This window comes from Callorhinus ursinus, unplaced genomic scaffold, assembly GCF_003265705.2.
Source record: "Callorhinus ursinus isolate GAN/ISIS: 27379988/994484 unplaced genomic scaffold, GSC_fseal_2.0 scaffold8, whole genome shotgun sequence".
Taxonomy (NCBI): Eukaryota; Metazoa; Chordata; class Mammalia; order Carnivora; family Otariidae; genus Callorhinus; species Callorhinus ursinus.
Window position 1 is genome coordinate 63,175,192 of NW_027397070.1, and position 16,745 is coordinate 63,191,936.

At 55.7% G+C, this 16,745-nt stretch overlaps 1 protein-coding gene across 6 annotated transcripts in view; it reads right to left on the minus strand.

Annotated features, from left to right (window-relative positions):
• Nucleotides 1-16,745, minus strand: part of ASB2 (ankyrin repeat and SOCS box containing 2) — a 38,470-nt gene continuing 21,725 nt past the window's right edge. For 5 of the 6 annotated variants that reach the window (XM_025869427.2, XM_073895828.1, XM_025869426.2 and 2 more), the window contains 6 exons: nt 16,530-16,685; nt 14,228-14,473; nt 11,066-11,237; nt 4,610-5,174; nt 3,718-3,871; nt 1-703 (listed from right to left, as the gene is read on the minus strand). In XM_025869427.2, the coding sequence (XP_025725212.1) occupies nt 567-703; nt 3,718-3,871; nt 4,610-5,174; nt 11,066-11,237; nt 14,228-14,473; nt 16,530-16,685 (1,430 nt within the window). In that variant the 3' untranslated portion in view covers nt 1-566. The remainder of the gene's footprint in view (nt 704-3,717; nt 3,872-4,609; nt 5,175-11,065; nt 11,238-14,227; nt 14,474-16,529; nt 16,686-16,745) is intronic. The other variant, XM_025869428.2, reaches the window with a different exon arrangement.

Here is a 16,745-nt window from a genome sequence, read left to right on the forward strand (position 1 = left end):
TCATCTCTGCAACATTTATTGTACTTGAGGTGGGCCTCCCAGCCACCCCCACCAGACCACAGCTCCAAGAAGAAAGCTCAGAAGTCAAGTGGAGAGTTTTGCGGAGCAAAGTGGGAGGGGACGGGGACAGCCCCGCGGGGAGGTCGTCTTGGAAAGGCAAACTCATCCCTGAAAGCGCTCCAGCCACAGCCCAGTGTTGGGGCCGGGGCTTCCCTGCTGGCTCCCACCTTCTCCCAGGCCACCCCAAGTTCTGCCCTGCACGCCCCTCCCGGGCCCAGGGATGGAGGCCCCACCATTCCCAATGGCAGAGAAGGTCCGGGGTCTACTCAGCAGTTTGAAAACAAACACGGTTTTTCTTCTACTTGACACATTCTGTTCTCTGGTCTGGGCAAAGCTCGGGCCCAGAGACCTGGCGAGGACCTGGCAGCAGCTGCCCCAGCTGAGCGGCCGGCAGCCCACAGCCTCCGTCTACCACCAGCTCCCCTCCCCTGGGGCTTGGGGCCGCCGCCTCCATCCTGAGGCTTTAATGAAACAGTCTGAGGAGCCGCTCCTCCTTGCAGCCTTGGTTACTGGGTGCTCTCGTACTTCAAGTACCTGATCAGCCTGCCTGGGAGCGGCAGGGCGTCCAGGAGCTTGATGCGGTGCTTCCCCACGGCCTTTCTCACGCGCAGCCGGCACAGGTGAGCCAGAGGTCTGGGAAGTTCTGGCGAAAGGAGAGGAAAGAGAACCGCTGACGTGTTGCTCGCAACCAGCAAAGAGTTTGCATCTGTGGCCGCGGGCTGCTAGGAGACACCTAGTCGATGTAGACAGAGAGAAGCGGGGTGCTGAAGGGCGCGTGGGGGCTCAGGGAGTTAAGTGTCTGACTTTTTTTTTTTTTTAAGATTATTTATTTATTTATTTGAGAGAGAGAGCACAAGCAGGGGAAGCAGCAGGAAGAGGGGCTTCCCACTGAGCAGGGAGCCCCATGTGGAACTCGATCCCAGGATCCTGGGATCACGACCTGAGCCAGAGGCAGACGCTTAACTGACTGAGTCCCCCAGGCACTTCAAGTGTCTGACTCTTGATCTCGGCTCAGGTCTTGATCTCAGGATCGTGAGTTCAAGACCTGCACTGGGCTCCACGCTAAGCATGTAGCCAATTTAAAAAAAAAAAAAAAAGAGGGGGAGCTCCGTAACCCCAGCCCCTGCCAACTGAAAAGATTTGGCAAAGTAGCTTCCCCCTTGTCGCCCCTCATTAATAGGCGCAGCCCAAGGAAGTAGCTGGGGCAGGTACAAACCCATTTCACAGGTGAGGACATAGCAAGGACCGCACCTGGAACCAGAGCTGCCATTCCCCCTCGTCTTGTGCTCCCTCCTCTATATACACAGCCCGGACCCCCAGCACAGCCTCAGCAGAGGGGTCAGAGAGTTCCACCTGTGACGTGCCCCCATGAATGGAATTCAGCCCTGAGTTCTGGTGGCGCAGAGAGGCCAGGGTGCGGGCAGGGACGGGGGACACCTCCCCACACGTCCTGAGATCCCGCTTGGCTGCCTCGCCCCAAGGAGCCCGCCTGGAATACCTCATCCAGTAAAGTGTGCTCAGCTCAGGGCAAGGGGATGCGGTAGGAACAGGGATTGATGTGTCTAGTAAGAGGGCAATTTATTTCAGCCCTGGGCCCAGCCCCGGCACGGGGAAGGTGCTTGTTGAATCAGAGCATGGCTTTCATTCATTCAACAAACACATGCTGACCTCTTCATGGCATGGCCCTGTGTTCGGGCCCGAGATGCAGAGGGGCCTGCCCAGGACTTCGGGGAAGCCTTCCACACCAGATGGTGCCATCTGAGCAGGGTCCTGACAGGTGGGCAGGTAGGGATTTGCCAGGTGAAGAAGGGAGGCAGGGGTGAAGCAGCAGTGCCACGCCAAGGGGGCCATGGAGATGCAGGGGTACTGGGGTGCAGAGGGAATGTGGAGGTAATGGCAGATGGCTGCATTGCTGGCTCCTTGGTCTCGCTTCGGACAGAGCCTCCCGTCTGGAAACCTCAGCCCCTTTTCTCGGCCAAGTGAAGACTGAACTTGTGGGGAGGAAGGCCAAACGCCCCTGGTGAGCAGAGGACACAGGCCCACGGGGGCTGGGCTGGTGGCCTGGGCTAGTTCTGGGAGACCTGCCACCTCTTGGAGCCCACTGTCCCGGAGTAATGAGGTCCACGTCCCAGCATTAGATGAAAAAGCCTGTGGACCGTGTTCTGCAGATGCGGCGTGGGCTTTAAAGTCAGCAACATAGGTATTGGGTAAGAACTATTTTGTTCCATTAGTAAATGTTTATAGCACACCGAAGGGTCTGCATGTTTTTCCTTCGGACTAGGTCTCCGGAGGGATTGTCCTTCTCTAGGGGGGCAGAAGGGGACAGCGAGGGGCAGGGCCCACATCTAAGCATGGACCGCTCTGGGGTCCCCTAGTGGCCAGGGGTCACAGGGATAGCAAGCAGTTATTCACAAACACAGTGAATGTTCATCGAACCTCTCGCGCTGAGCCCCGGGGAGTGGGCAAGTTACCACCACCCTCCCCCATCGCTGCCCTGATACCTTTATCAAGGGTCGAATTCAAATGCTTCCCAGGCATTTGTGCGAATGAAAAATCCTACAGTAGATCTGGGTCCCACAGGGCTCGGGGATCAAGGAAGAAGGTGGCAAGTCAGAGCTGGGGCACTGGGGCCCGGGGCACCTGGCCAGTCAGTGGACAGGCAACAGGGCAGCGCAATCTCATCTGGGGACATAATAGAAACTTGCTGCGGGTCAGCCTCTCTGCTCTGTGATTGACAAACACTTGGCCAGAGACGGGTCTGTGCCCCTGAGAGTGTGAGAAAGCCCTGGAGTAAATGGGACTCCTCTGGGCAGACGCCTATTTCTCAGTACCAGCGGCAGCACACAGTTTGACTACTTCTGGCACTACCTGCCCAGGTGGGCTCCATCATGCCCAAGACGGGTCCTCGGCCTGACTTAGCCAGGCTGCCCCATCCACACCGCCAAGCACACCCACCTGCAAACATCTCATGCTGGCAGAGCTGGAGGGGGCTAGACAAGGAGCCTGCCCAACCTTCTCGGTTCAGTTGGGGATGCTGAGGCCCATGGATGGTCACCCAGCAAGCCCCTGGCTCCAGAGGCCTGCCGCCCAGACCCAGTACTGCTCCCCGTGTGTGGGCTGGGGGCCCGCAGCATGGGCATCACCTGGGAGCATGCTGAAATGCAGACTCTCAGGCCCTGCCCCAGGCCTGTCGAGTCAGAATCTGCATTTTTAACAAAATGCCCAGGTGCTTTGTATGTACTTTGCAATTTGAAATGCCTAAGACCACCATCTCTCCTCTACCCCGCCACACTACCTCTCAGTGCCCCACAAACATGGGCAATGTACTCCAAAAGTCCCAATACCCCTCAGTGAGCTGGAACCGTTTAAAGCATCCTAGAAAGATCTGGTGGCGAGACTCCGGGGTTGGTCAGACCTAGGTTTGAATCCCCACTCTGCCACTAACTAGCCGTGAGACCTTGGCTCAGGCGACATCATCTCTCGGAGGGTGGGTCTTCTCATTTACAGAACAGAGTCATGGAGACACCATATGTTACCTGCGCACAGAGCTCTGCACTCAGTAGGTGCTCATCAGATGTTAGTAGCAGTCACATGCCCCGAGCCCTGGGCCTGAACCAGACAGGGTGACCTGCCAGTAGCAGTAGTGACAGCCCCTACCTGCCTTCTCCTTGATGACAGCCCAGTCCTCGAAGCTGTCGATGTGTTCCTTCAGCCGCGAGCAGAGCTGCACGTTGCCCACGTAGTCCAGGAGGATGTCGATGATGGGCCCTGCCCAGCGGCTCACCTCTGGGGCAGACAGGATCTCGCAGAACTGGAAGAGATCACGCATTGGGGCTGGGGCTCCCAGGACCAAAGGCAGCGCCTCAGCGAACACGTCTGTCCGGGAACCCGAAGCTGGGCAGGGCAGGAGAGGGATCCGAGGACAGACACAGGGCGCACTCCTGGCAGGATCCACCTCCACAGACCCACTGCCCCCTCATCAACAACATCCAACCGAAAACTGGAGGTGGGCTGCTTGGCCATCACCTCTCTAAGCCTCCACTTCCTGGTCTAGAAAATGGGAATCTGACACCTGGAGCTTTTTTTGTTTTGTTTTATTTTGATGAGAATTAAGGTAACATATGAACGTAAGCTTCTTGGCACACAGCAAGTGACCCATAAATGATTCCCATTAGCCATTATACTTCTGACTTGTTAAGTCAACACCGGGCCACCCTGCCCCTCATCTGACCTTGGCCAGTCCGCCCTCACGTCCATCCCCATCCTGGTCATGCAACATCATATCCCAGGTGTAGGTTTGCTGCGAGTGATGGACGCCTCAGTTTTACACATTCCCCAGCAATCCCCAAGACCGAGAAGCCAAAAAAAAGGATGTAACGGTTCCCATGAACCACTCAGTTCCGCTGCCTCTAAAGCCACGGGCTTCCACTGCCTCCAGAGTGCGCCCCCTACGGTGCCACTCGGCTGCGGGAGGGCATCAGCCATCCGTCCATACCAGCGCGCGCTGAGCGCGCGAACCACCCCGCCCGCCAGGCGCGCCCCCGCCTACCTGGACCACGGCGGGCTCCTTGTCGGTGGCGGGCGTGTCGCTGAACCGGTTGGAGCGCGGCGGGGCGGGCGGGTGCGGGCCGTTGCCGTACAGGCACGAGAAGCAGGGCTCGCCGTCGCAGCCGAGGTCCATGAGGAACTTGAGCAGCGACAGGTACTTCATGGCGAACATGATGGTGGCGGGGAAGGCGGTGGGGTGCGTAGCGATGTAGGCGTCGATGTCGGCGCCGTGGTCCAGCAGCAGCTGCATGGTGCGCAGGCAGCCGTGGCGGATGGCCACGAGCAGGGGGCTGATGAGGTCGCGGTTGGGGTCGGCGCCGGCGAGCAGCAGCAGCTCGGTGGCGTACACGTTGTTGTTGACCACGGCGAAGTAGAGGGCCGAGCTGCGGCGGTCCTCGTAGAGGCGCGCGCGCTCGGGCGCCAGCGGCGCGTTCACGTCGAAGCGCGCGCCCAGCAGCGCCTCGAGCACCCCGTCGTGGTTGCGCTCGGCGGCCAGGTGCAGCGGGCTGATGCCGCTACGGCGCACGCGCGTGCGGCTGGTCACGGGCAGCAGCATCTGCACGATCCTGCGGGCGGGGCGGGCAAGCGCGGGTCACGGGGTGGTCCCGCCGGCAGGGGGCGCTGAGGGCCCGGGCCCGGCCGCTCAGGACTACCGTGTGCGGAGGCAGGGGCCCACCGGCAGGGGGCGCGGGGGAGCCAGCCATCCTCACCAGGACCGCCTTGGGGAGGATGGGTCGCTGCTCTCCCCCACTTTACAGATCAGGAAAACTGAGGCTCAGAGAGCTTCAACCACCTTTCCAAAGTCACATAGCCAGTAAGGGGTGGAGCGGGGCTTCAGACTCAGAACCCGTGGCCTCCAAAGTCCTAGTTCTTGCAAACCTCAGCCCGTCGGAACTGTGGTTTCAAGACTCATTTCAGGCTAAGGAGTGTTCCCCATTCCCAGCTCAGTGATCTGAGGGAATTGACCGGAAGGCCCGCAAGCCTAATGCAGGAGGCACCTAATGCCCATGGTGATGTTTGGAGCTAGAAGTTTGGCACCCGCCCTGCCTAGGTGGGGTAGGGGTGGGCAGGGGGCAGCAACAGTCATAGCTGAGGACTCACTATGTGCCAGGAGACCTCTAAAGAATTTACAAACACATTTTGGTTTAATCTTTTCAACAGCCCATCAAGTATGTCTCATCATTCCCATTTTGCAGATGAGAAAGATCAAGGCTCAGAGAGGTGGAGGCACTTGTCCAGGCCACATGTTGGGAGAGGCAAACCAGGGAATGTACCCTGCTCCTACTCCAGGGCTGAGCCGTCCTACATCTCTGTGGAGCTGTCAAGTCCGGGGGGGATAGGAGGGGACGAATGTATCTGGTCCCAACCACTCCTGCTCTAGGCCCCAGTCAGCCCTTGGTGACCACGAAGTCCCCTCCCCTCTCCTGTGAGTCTCAATGCCTCTTTCCCTGAAGGCTGACTCGAGCCTCCCCCAGGCTCCCCGCCTTGCCTGTGGCCTGGAGAGGGTTGATCAGCCATTGCTGAGGCTGGAGATTCCTGGGAACCCTGGTTCTGTTCGCTTTTGCTGCATCAGGCCCTGCTCTTGGTACTTAATCTACATTGATCTATTATAAACTCCCAGTAACCCTATGAGGTAGGACTTATACTGTCCTCGTTTACAGATGAGAAAACATGAAGCCCAGAGACGGTATGTGACTTGCACAAGGACACACAGCCAGTAAGTGATGGGGCCAGGATCTGAACCTCGGCAGTCTGATTCCCCAGGCCACACTCTCAATCACTGCCCTACGTCTTTGTAGCAGTCAGGGTTTTGCATCACGATGCTTTGACTTGCCTGCCCCATTTTACCTTCGCTGCAGCCCTGTGGGGTTAGCCAAAGCAGCTTTGTGGCCTTCCTTTTAACAGACATGACTCAGAGAGAGACAGCAACTCATCAAAGGTACTTAGCAATTCTAGGGGCTCAATTCCAGGGGCTCTTGACCCCTTGTCTTTGCTCTCTTCCCCTAGCCCCCTCCCACAAGAAAGAACAAGCTCCTACCACTGACATGATTCCAGACCCTAATCCTTCCAGTCCTTGCTGACAGGTGACCTCTCGCCCCCATGTGGGCTCCAAGGAGGTGGCTGTGGTGGGGCAAGCAGGTGCCACCAGGCCTGTTCCCACGCCTCTCTGGCATGCTGGCTTCGCGGCTTCCTGGAAATCTTATGCCAGTGACCTCCTGCTAGGATCTCAGTGGAAAGTCTTATTATTGTTAGTGACGCTCTGTTTGCCTAAAATCTGCCTCTAAAACCTCAAAAGGAAATTCACACACCCAGGGGGGCTAATTGCCTCCTAATTTCTATTTGTGCCGGCACAGGAGGCCTGACCTCACTCTGTAGAGGTGCTGGTCAAAGGCAGGGCCGGGGCCTCACCCTGGACCACAGCCATCGCCAACAAATGCTCCCTAACAGCCGTGGCAGGCCTGAGCCCGGGAAAGAACAGCGACAGAGACTGTCCTGGGGCCGCTGGCCAGATGGGGCTGGTAGCCCAGGCAGGTCACAGATGGCCTCCAGCGATCCCCTGCCCAACCAGGGGAAAGTGGCAGGAATATGGGAACATGATGACGCTGCCTATGGTCCCAGAAGCATCCTCTTGCTAACGCAGGAAAATTATCTCATTTGTGCCCCTCTGTAGACTCTGCCAATCTGAAAGTAAATGTGCCCTGCAGGACAGGGTCTGCAGAGCAGCCCATGCAGGACTCCCATTTTACAGGGGGTGAAACTGAGGCCCGGGCATGGGGTGGGGAAGAGAGTGAGGTCGGATTGGAGGTGGATGACAAAGCCAGGGCAGGATGTAGGTGTCCAGAGGGCCCAGGGCAAGGCCTTTCCGTGCTGCCCCACCCCACTGGCCCCAGGGAGTGGCCATGTTGGCCGTCCTGCCACAAATCATCACTTCTTTCCCCCAGCCCATGTTGTGGGACTCAGGGCTGGAGGAGGGGGGCACCCCACGAGAAGGGCTGGGGCCTCCCTACTTCTTCCACTGGCAGGTCCTGGGCCCACTGGGCTCAACATGTACCTCATGAAGAAGAACAAAGGTGCCCGGTCGAACCTTTGGTGTCTGGGAGGCCGGGTTCCCTGCTCCCCTCTCTCCCTTCCCCAGTGAAGGGCCACACCCACCAGCCCAAGCCCCGAGACCAGAACAGACCCAGCTCAAGGCTGTTTCAGGGAGGCCTCCCCCAAAAAGTGTTAAGTGGCTTGCAAAGGTAATATAAATAAGAAGTAAAAGAGAAAGAATAGTTAAAAACAAGGGCATCAGAAGCGGGTCCCAAAAGGCCAGCCTCTGTTATATGCCAGCCACAAAATAGACTCTAAGATCCTGGTTCTCTGTCGGGCTGTGGGTGAAATCATCTGGGCAGGTTTTAGAAACCCTGAAGCCCCCGCCCCAGCCCAGACTGCTTACACCAGAATCTCTGAGGATGAGTGAGGCCCAGACATCAGGGGTTTTAGAGCCCTGGGGGGCTTCCAGCGTGTAGCCAAGGCTGAGACTTGGCTTTCTTGGTGTTTCTCTAAATTCAGGTTAAAGGATGTGTGGGGCATCTGGTCTTGTCCAACACAAACCGTTTCTCAATAAATCTATGTGTGGTGTTGAGTTTTAATCTCCTAAGGTGCCTTGCTAAACTGGAAATGAAGTCCAAGGTAAAGCGTGCCTTGGAGGTGACTTCGGTGTCCTGTGGTCTCCTTTCTCAGCCATACCCGAATGTCACAACCTCTGGTTAAAGGCGCTGTAGAGATGGCACCATCTGGTGAACCCGGAGTGCCACTTTCCACACTATAGACGGGCAGGGTGTTTTGGCAGGTGGCTGAGTGCGGAATGCCTATGGAATGTCACATCAAGTTCCCAAGCAGCCTATGGGAGGTTGGCGTGGAGAGGGCCATTAATGCCACATGTCTGAGGAGTGAAGGGCCCAGGGCTTGCCTGGCCGTGGACCCTGCCAGGTGGCAGAAGCTGCTGGGAACCCGGCTTCAATCCTTTGTCGGGCAGCCCTCAAAAGTGGCCTGGCCCCTCTCAGTCTTGGGGAGCAGAGGGAAATGGGGCCTGGGAATGGAGGGGGAATGACCAGGGAAATCACTTTGAGAGTCATGAATCCAAAGCAGATTTGGGGGAACACAAGCTGTTCACACAGGTGGTTCCAGAGGGGACCAGCCTCGCTCCCTGGTCATCCTTAGCCCCCCCCCGCAGTGCTCCTTCAACTGCCCTTCCAGCTGGGGCCAGACTGCCAACATCGGGGTCCATTTGAGACATCCGGGTGTGATGGAAGGATGCCACTCTGTGGCAAGCCGCTTCCTCTGCAAAATCAGGGCTTGTATTAGATCAGTGATTCCCCTAAGGGTGTGGATGGGCTGTATCTGGTTGGTTGGCTCGGGGAGCTTTTCAAAGGTAGAGGCTTAGGCCCCCTCCCTCCTGGAGGTTCTGGTGTAGTGGTTCTGGGATGTGTCATTTAGCAAATAGCCCAGAGAGATGGTGCTGTGCACAGGCAAGTGGGGAACCAGTGGGCCTGGAGACTTCCAAGGGCTGTCTCCTTCATTCTTTGGATCTCTCCCTCAGGGTCACGCCTGAGATAAACCATGTTTGTTGACTGATGCTGGGTCTTTCTGGGGCCGAAGATAAAGCATCCATCTTGCCCGTCACCACTGCCTGACTTGGTGCTTTCTTCCCTCTACTGGCAGAACTGAAAAATGATGGAACGTGCTCTTCCTACCTAGGAGAGCGTGAGCGCCGACCTGTGGGGTACCTGTGCCTGGAATTCTGTGGGGTGCTTTACTTCCATTCCGTAGCCATGTATATCCACCTCACTAGTCCTAACAACAACCCCATAAAGCAGGTGTAACCGTCCCCCATTTTACAGAAAAGGAAACTGAGGCTCAAAAGGGTTAAGCAACGTGACCAATGGCTTCAGCAGGAATGCAAACCCAGGTCCGTGTGCCTTGCAGCCTGCTCTGGGGTTCAGGGAAGGAGGGGTCTCCTCCGTGCATATATCCGTGGGGGGTGGGGGGCATCTTTGGTTGGCCATATGTGCGGAGCCTGGGGCTTCGGGGGTCTGTCTCTTTGTCTCCATTCCACTCCCCGGGATGTCACTCTCATCCCCATTTCCCTCTGCCTTCGCAAACACAGCCAACACCCCCAGCGTGCACAGTCTGTGTTCTTCTCTCTTCTCTCTGCCTGATGGCAGGCCGTGTTGCCCAAAGTGTGTCATCTGGGGTACACTTGATGGAATTTTATGTGAAATGTTTTCTTTATTAATTGTAAATTGGCAATTTCAGCGAAATAGTGTGATGAATGTTTCCTTTTGAAAACAAGTTCATTTTAAATAAACATGTCTTCAAAAGAAAATATACTCCACAGTGAGAGTTATAGATGCCTACCATCAGGAAGGAGAGCTGTGAATGGTCAAAGTTTGGAAAACGTGGGTTGAGTGGATTTCACGGAGCCCTGTCATCCTTCGAGAGCAGCTGGGGTTCGGGATTCTGCCCTCCTGGGGGAGCCTTCCCTGAGCCCACCAGCTAGCGGTAGTGCTGATGCATGTTTAACCGCTGGCTCCTCGGGGGGGGGGGGCAAAGGGAGCCCTGAAATGCATTCACCAATTTCCGTGGTGTAAATACTCTCACTGTGGCCAATTTCAGGCCGCCCTTGTGAATAGTTGGCTCCCGCGAGCTGGTACAAGCCAACTCTAGCACACCTAAGCTTCCAGCCCCTGCTAGTGTCTCTCCTCCAGGACTGCCATGGAGCTCAGCCTTCATGCTCTTTCATTATGTTATGCGATCATGTGTGTGTGTGCGTGTGTGTGTGTGTGTGTGTGTGCATGTGTGTGTGTGTCCTGCCCACCAGATCGCTCCCTGAGAACTTAAGCTTCTCCTGTTTTGCTCAAAGTGCCCAGCACATAGTAAGTGCTCAGGAAAGGCTAGCTATGAGCCTTGGCCCTCTTTATGTTATTGTATCGTTGGTACTATTCGTATTACTCTATGCATCCTCTGCCTGCTTCCTAATTGCCTGAGAGGTTATCTTTGCATCCCCAACAGAAATAGGCACGAGGCCAGACTCATATCTGGCCCCCCGAGTGCAGTGCCTGTAGATGGGACATTTGTAGCCGCTGAGCTCTTGCCATCTACGAGATGTGTGACGTTGGGCAAGTCACTCAACCACTCTGTGTCTTAGCTTCCTCATTTGAAGAAATGTAGATAATAGGATCTACCTCCAGAGATTTGGTAAAAGGCTTGTTAACAGTAGTCAGGAGGGTGAAGTAAGTTGATAATGTAACGTGCTCTAGCTTGCCAACTGCTGGAGAGTCTCCTCCTCTCTACCTGGAAGGTGCCCTCCACCCCGACCCCTCCTGGGCCTCCCGAGTCCCGCGGGCGGGACACTTGCAGGCCCCGTTCCAGCAGCGGGGAGCCACGGAGCACGGGTGGCAGGGCCCGGGCTGACCTGTAGTTGCCCTTCTTGGAGGCGATGTGCAGCGGGAGCATGCCATCCTTGTTGGCCTTGTTGGCGTCGGCACCTTGCGAGAGCAGAAACTCTACCACATCCTCGTGCTCATTCTTGCAAGCCTCGTAGAGGGCGGACGCGTTGTCACTGGCCTGCGTGTTGATGTCGGCACCTGGCCAAGGAGAGACAGATCGAGGAGTGAGCGGGCGGTCGCTGTCATGCGCTGCGCCAGCCACCGTGACACACGGGGTCATTCACCAGCAGCTCCTGTCTGCAACGGTGAGACCCAGGGGGCCTCTTAGAGGCAACAGCCTGCCTCGATGATGCTGGTGTTTACTGAGCACTTACTATGTGCCAAGCACCCTGCATGACGGGTGCCCTCTCTTTGAATCCACAACATAGCTTGTGCCATCGGTCACAGCTCTCACCGGCATGTGGCAGACAAGGACACCAAGGCACAGAGCACCTATACCACGTGCCCCAGACCACCTGGCTCATAAGTGCAGACCCAAACTTGAACCCAGATGGTCTGACAGTGGAAGCCCCGACAGATGATCTGATGGCAGAGGCCATGCTCTTCACCCTTGCTCCATGTGAAAGCGACCCAGGCCCTGTCCTGAGGAAGCCCCCTGGCTCGAGGAGCGTGCAGAGCCCCCTAATAAGGAAAGGCCCCAAGAACTTTAATAATTGGGATTTGTTCTTCTCTGCCTTCCATGGCAAGGAGTAAGGGAGGGATTGCTTCTGATCCCCTCTGCAGAGGGCACGAGAGCATGCTGGGAGGAGAAGAATCGAGCCAGCGACAGGCTTCATCAGCCTCATCCCCTACATCTTCTTCATCTCTTGCTGGTGAGGGAGAGACCCATGGGTTTCTCTGCAAAAAGAGGTACAGTCTCTTCACCAGTCTCTCCTTATTCTGGAAGGAGATGGAGCTGAGACAGCAGTGCAGTGTCAGTAGGGGCTGAAATCACAAGCATCTGTTAACCACAGCTGCGCTCTGCCTGGGCATTCTGCTTATCTCGGGCTTTCTGGTAATTTTCAATTGTGATAACTGACTTCTGGTCTAGTGGAAAGAGCACAGGCTTTTGTGAGCAACAAGCACCAGCGGAAATTTCTGTTTTGTGGCTTGCAAAGGCAGCCTTCGGGGCCTCAGTTTTCCCATCTGTTGACTGGGAATAATAGTACCTACTAATCAGGGTTACTTTGAGGCATAAATAAGATAAAATATGTAAATATCTGCTATGGGCTGGATGTTTGTGTCCCCTCAAAATTCATATGTTGAAACCAAATCCCCCGTGAGATGGTGTTAGGAGGTGGGGCCTTTGGGCGGTGTGAAGGTTGTGAGGGTGCAGTTGTGCTCCTGAATGGGATTAGTGCCCTTCCCAAAGCGATCCCCAGGAGCTGCCTGGCCCCTTTCACCATGTGAAGACCCAGTAGGAGACCCAGGCTGCCTATGATCTAGAGACAGGCTCTCACCAGACAACAGATCTGCCGGCACCTTGATCTTAGACTTCCCAGCCTCTGGAACTGTGAGAAATAACTATCTGTGTGCTGGAAGCCCCCCAGTCCACAGTGTTCTCTTATAGCAGCCTGGACGGACTAAGACAATCTCCCAGCACAGTGCCTGGCACAGACAAGGTGCTCCTCAAAGGCCAGTCCTCCAGGATGGAGGGACCTGGGCACAGAGGCTGGCTTCACTCTCCACTCTGCGGGAAAGTTGGCCAATAGGTCCAGGCTCTGGAAGTCAGGCTCCCTGGAAGCCTGGACCCCGCCAGCAAAGCCGCCCGCTCTCACCAGAAAAATATTTGGACTTGAAAGTGGACTCAGCCCACAAAGGGAGCAGACCCTGACTCAGACCGTCGGCAGGAGAGCTGGACAGATGTTTGGAGTTGGCTTGTTCCCCTTGCCAGCTGAGCACCCTGCCCTCTGCCCAGCCTCCTGGCCTGGGCTCCCAGGACACTGCCTGGGCCCCTTTGTTCTCAAGCTGGTCAGTCCAGAGTTGTCCCCGGCTGCAAGGACATGCCCTGGATTTGTTTTCCCAACTGCTTAGGCATGTGCTGGGGAAGCGGGTGTTTATCCAAGCAGAGTCCCACGCTGGTAATTTTCGAGGCCCGCGGTGGCGTGGCGGAGCGCAAGAGGCGTTTGGCGTCAGGGGCATGTGGCCGGAATCCAGGCTCTGATTGTGACCAACGATCTAACCTCTCTGAGCCTCAGTCTCCTCATCTGCTGAATGGGCGCAGGACGCTGCCCACCTCATACGGCTGTGGGAAAACCCCACTGGATCCGTGTTCCTGTTCAGCAGTGTCTAGCACACAGCGAGTCCTCAACAAATCACTTCAGCTCAGCCCGGGGGTCTGTCGGGCTTTACTCCTGGTCCCTCTGTGGCTAGAGAGGGAGGCTCACTCCCCCATGGAGAGAGAGAAAAGAAATCAAAGGTGTTCTCCGGGAAGAAAAGAATAACGATGCTCTTTAGTCAAAAAAAATGTCTCGGGGTGTATTCTGTTCATAATGCAGGCAATGGTATTTTATTTTCTCCTGTTAAGTGACTAAGATTTTTCCCCAGGCAAAGAGTGCCAAGACCCGGGTTCAAATCCCACCTCTTCCACTACTTTGTGGTGTGAACTGGGACAAATCACTTTCCCATCCCGGTCCCTGGTTTCGTCACCTGTAACACGAGAAGGTGACCTAAATGTTGTCTGAGTTTCCTTGTGGCCTTGAAGTATGACATGGTAGAGAGAGAAGTGGTTGAGGTGTCAGGAGACCAAGAGCCTGGCTCGTTCCACCACTAATTCGCTACGTGACTGTCAGTGAGTCACTTCCCCTTTCTGGGCTTCAGATTCCTCATTTGTAAAATGAGGATGTTGGGCTAGATTAGAGATGACAAACAGGTGGCACGTGGGCCATTCCCCACCCCCACCCCCCCACCCCCACCCCAGGTTTGTGTCTAATTGCAGGCATCACTGGTGGATCACTACACGTCTCCCACGGAGCCCAGAGACAGCCTCTGAATCCTTATCAACACAGTGCTCCGAGAAGGTATTACCACTCGATCGGAGCGTGTTTACAAGGTGACACCCAAACTTGCCTCCCCTTGGACCTCTGAGGTCCTACCCAGCTGTGCCCCTTCCAGCTGTGCTGCGTGACCCAGGGGCCCTTAGCACTCACCGTACTTGGCCAGGAACCTCAGGGCCTCCAGCTGCCCACTCTGGGCCGCCACGAACAAGGGGGTGATGCCGTAGGCATTCTTGGATTCCACCTTGGCGCCTCTGCTCACCAGGATCTCCATGACCTCCAGGTCGTTGCGAGAAACAGACTCATGCAGTGCTGTCCAGCCTCGGTTACAGCGGTGGTTGGTGTCCGCGTGGTGCTGCACCAGGATCCGCACCGCCTCCACGTTCTTGTGCTCACAGGCTGTGCCCAGGGAGAAGCCAGAGGGTCAGCAGGGCCCGGGCAGGACCTGGCCGGCCGAGACTTCACTCACTTATTTGTCCATTCACCCATGCATTCCCATCAGCCGTTCATTTGACAAATACCCACTGGGTCTGTACTGAGGTCCAGTCCCTGTGTTTTACCCAGGAAATACACCTAAAATAATAGCAATCCTAATAGCAATAAGATTTGCTGGTGTATATAGCACTGATTATGGGCCAGGCACTCTGTTCCAAGCACCTTACACAACCAGCTAATAGAATTCTCCCAATCACCCTCGAAGGATATCGTGTTGTTATTCCTTTTCACAGAGGAAGGAGATAAGAAGATGAGGCACAGAGAAATTAAGCGACTTGCCCAAGGTCACACAGATAGTGACAGAACAGGGATTCAAGCTCAGGCAGTCAGGTCCAGGGTCTCTTCCCTTGGGGGCTTCCAGGGTGTCCCTCACTCGTTTCCCTCTTCAGTGCTACCTACCGGAGTCCTGCACATTGACAGGGTCAGAAGACGGGGAGGAGCGCTGTCATACTCCCGCTCGAAACCCTTCCTCAAAGGCGACTCACTTAAATTGAAGTAACATATGTCTTCTGAGTACAGCTCATCAAGTCTTCTCAAGCTCCTCAAACCTGCCTGTTAAGCCTCATTGCTTTCTAGAACCTAAATGCACTGTTGGCCCTGGGCCGGGGTTATCACCAGGGGGGCTGGGCTCTCGTCCAAATTAACCACTTCTTTGAGTCGGTCAGGGGTGAGTGCGAGAAGGGACCCCAGGCAAAGCTCCCTACCCTCAAAGCCTTGTAAACCAGAGATCACGAAACCTTCCTGAGAGGACCCTGTGGGAGCACCGGGTGAGGCGGTGTGTGGAACGCTCTAGCACGGTGCTTGGCACTTGGGAGGATTGCACGCGGCCCCAAGGGCCTAAGCTGTGGCTGAGAATTGCCCAGTGTTCGGAAGCTCTCTCCGGGACAACTGCATCTCCAGGTGATGGCTCTGGTGTCCAGGTAGATGTGGCTTCTGAGAGACAACTTCCACTTCGGGTGTGCAGTGGACCCAGTTACCAGATATGGAGTTCCTGCTTCCCCTGGAATGTCCCAGGTACTGGATACCAGGCACATGGGTAAATCAGGGATTTCTGTAGTGTTTCAAGGTGTAAAGGTCCCATCATATTTGGAAGTCCCAAGGCTGATTGCTTAAGCGTGTATGCATGATCTGAATGCTTCATAATGTCATAGTTCAGCGTGTGTTGCTGACAAAGAGCTCCCTGAGTTTAAAGCCCAGGTCTGCCCCTTGCTGGAATATGTGGAATCCTGGGTGCCTCGTTCCATGTCTCTATGCCTTGGGTCCTCATCCGTAAAATGGGGATACCTCCCGTGTAGTGCCTGTCTCATACATAGATGGATATTAGGGTTAAGTTAAAGAACAGTGCCTGGCACATAGTAAACACTCAGTAAATGCCAGCTATTATGATCATTCAGATTTTGACTCTGGGCACTTGCTAGAGATGCCAATGTCCTTGGATGATGTATTGAATGAGCTAGGAGTTTCCTGGTTTTTAAAACATCCCAGAGGTACACATTTTCTTTCATACCTCTTTGCCTCTGCCTCTGCTGTTCCCTCTGCTTGTTCAGCTGCTAACTCCCTCCTGTTCCAGCTCAGCTCAAGCACCCCCTTTTGTGGGGGCTCACCCCCAGCATTAGAGTCCTCCCCCATGCTCCCACGTGCATCATGCTGAGCTCTCTGCTGCTATTAGCTGGTTGTTATGTTGTCTGTGTGTCAGTGCTCACTGGGCCGGGAGAGTGCATGGGCACAGATCATATCTTTTTGTTTCTAAGGCCCTCAGCGCTCCTCAGGGTGCCTGGCCCATGGGAGGACTTGGGATGTATGGCCCGAGTAGGTGCATGAATGAACGACTCAATTATACAAGTTATACACCTGCACGAGGCTGCCCCTTCAAAGGAGACCCCTGGCTGGGGTCAATGCTCCCAATTGCCCACCTACTCTCTGGAGCCTTCCCCAGAGAAGCCCACCCTGGGGGGCTCACCTTTGTAGAGCGGTGTCTCTCGGGACTTGTTGGAGATGTCAGGCTCAGCCCCAGCCTGGAGCAGAGATCGGAGGCAGTCCAGGTGTCCCCTGCACGTCGCCAGGTAAAGGGCCGTTTCCTCCTGCAAGGTGCGCTGGTCGATGACTCCTGGGTATGCTGGGAAGAACAGACGGGAAGTTCATGAAGGGGGAAGATACCCCCTCCTCCCCAACACAA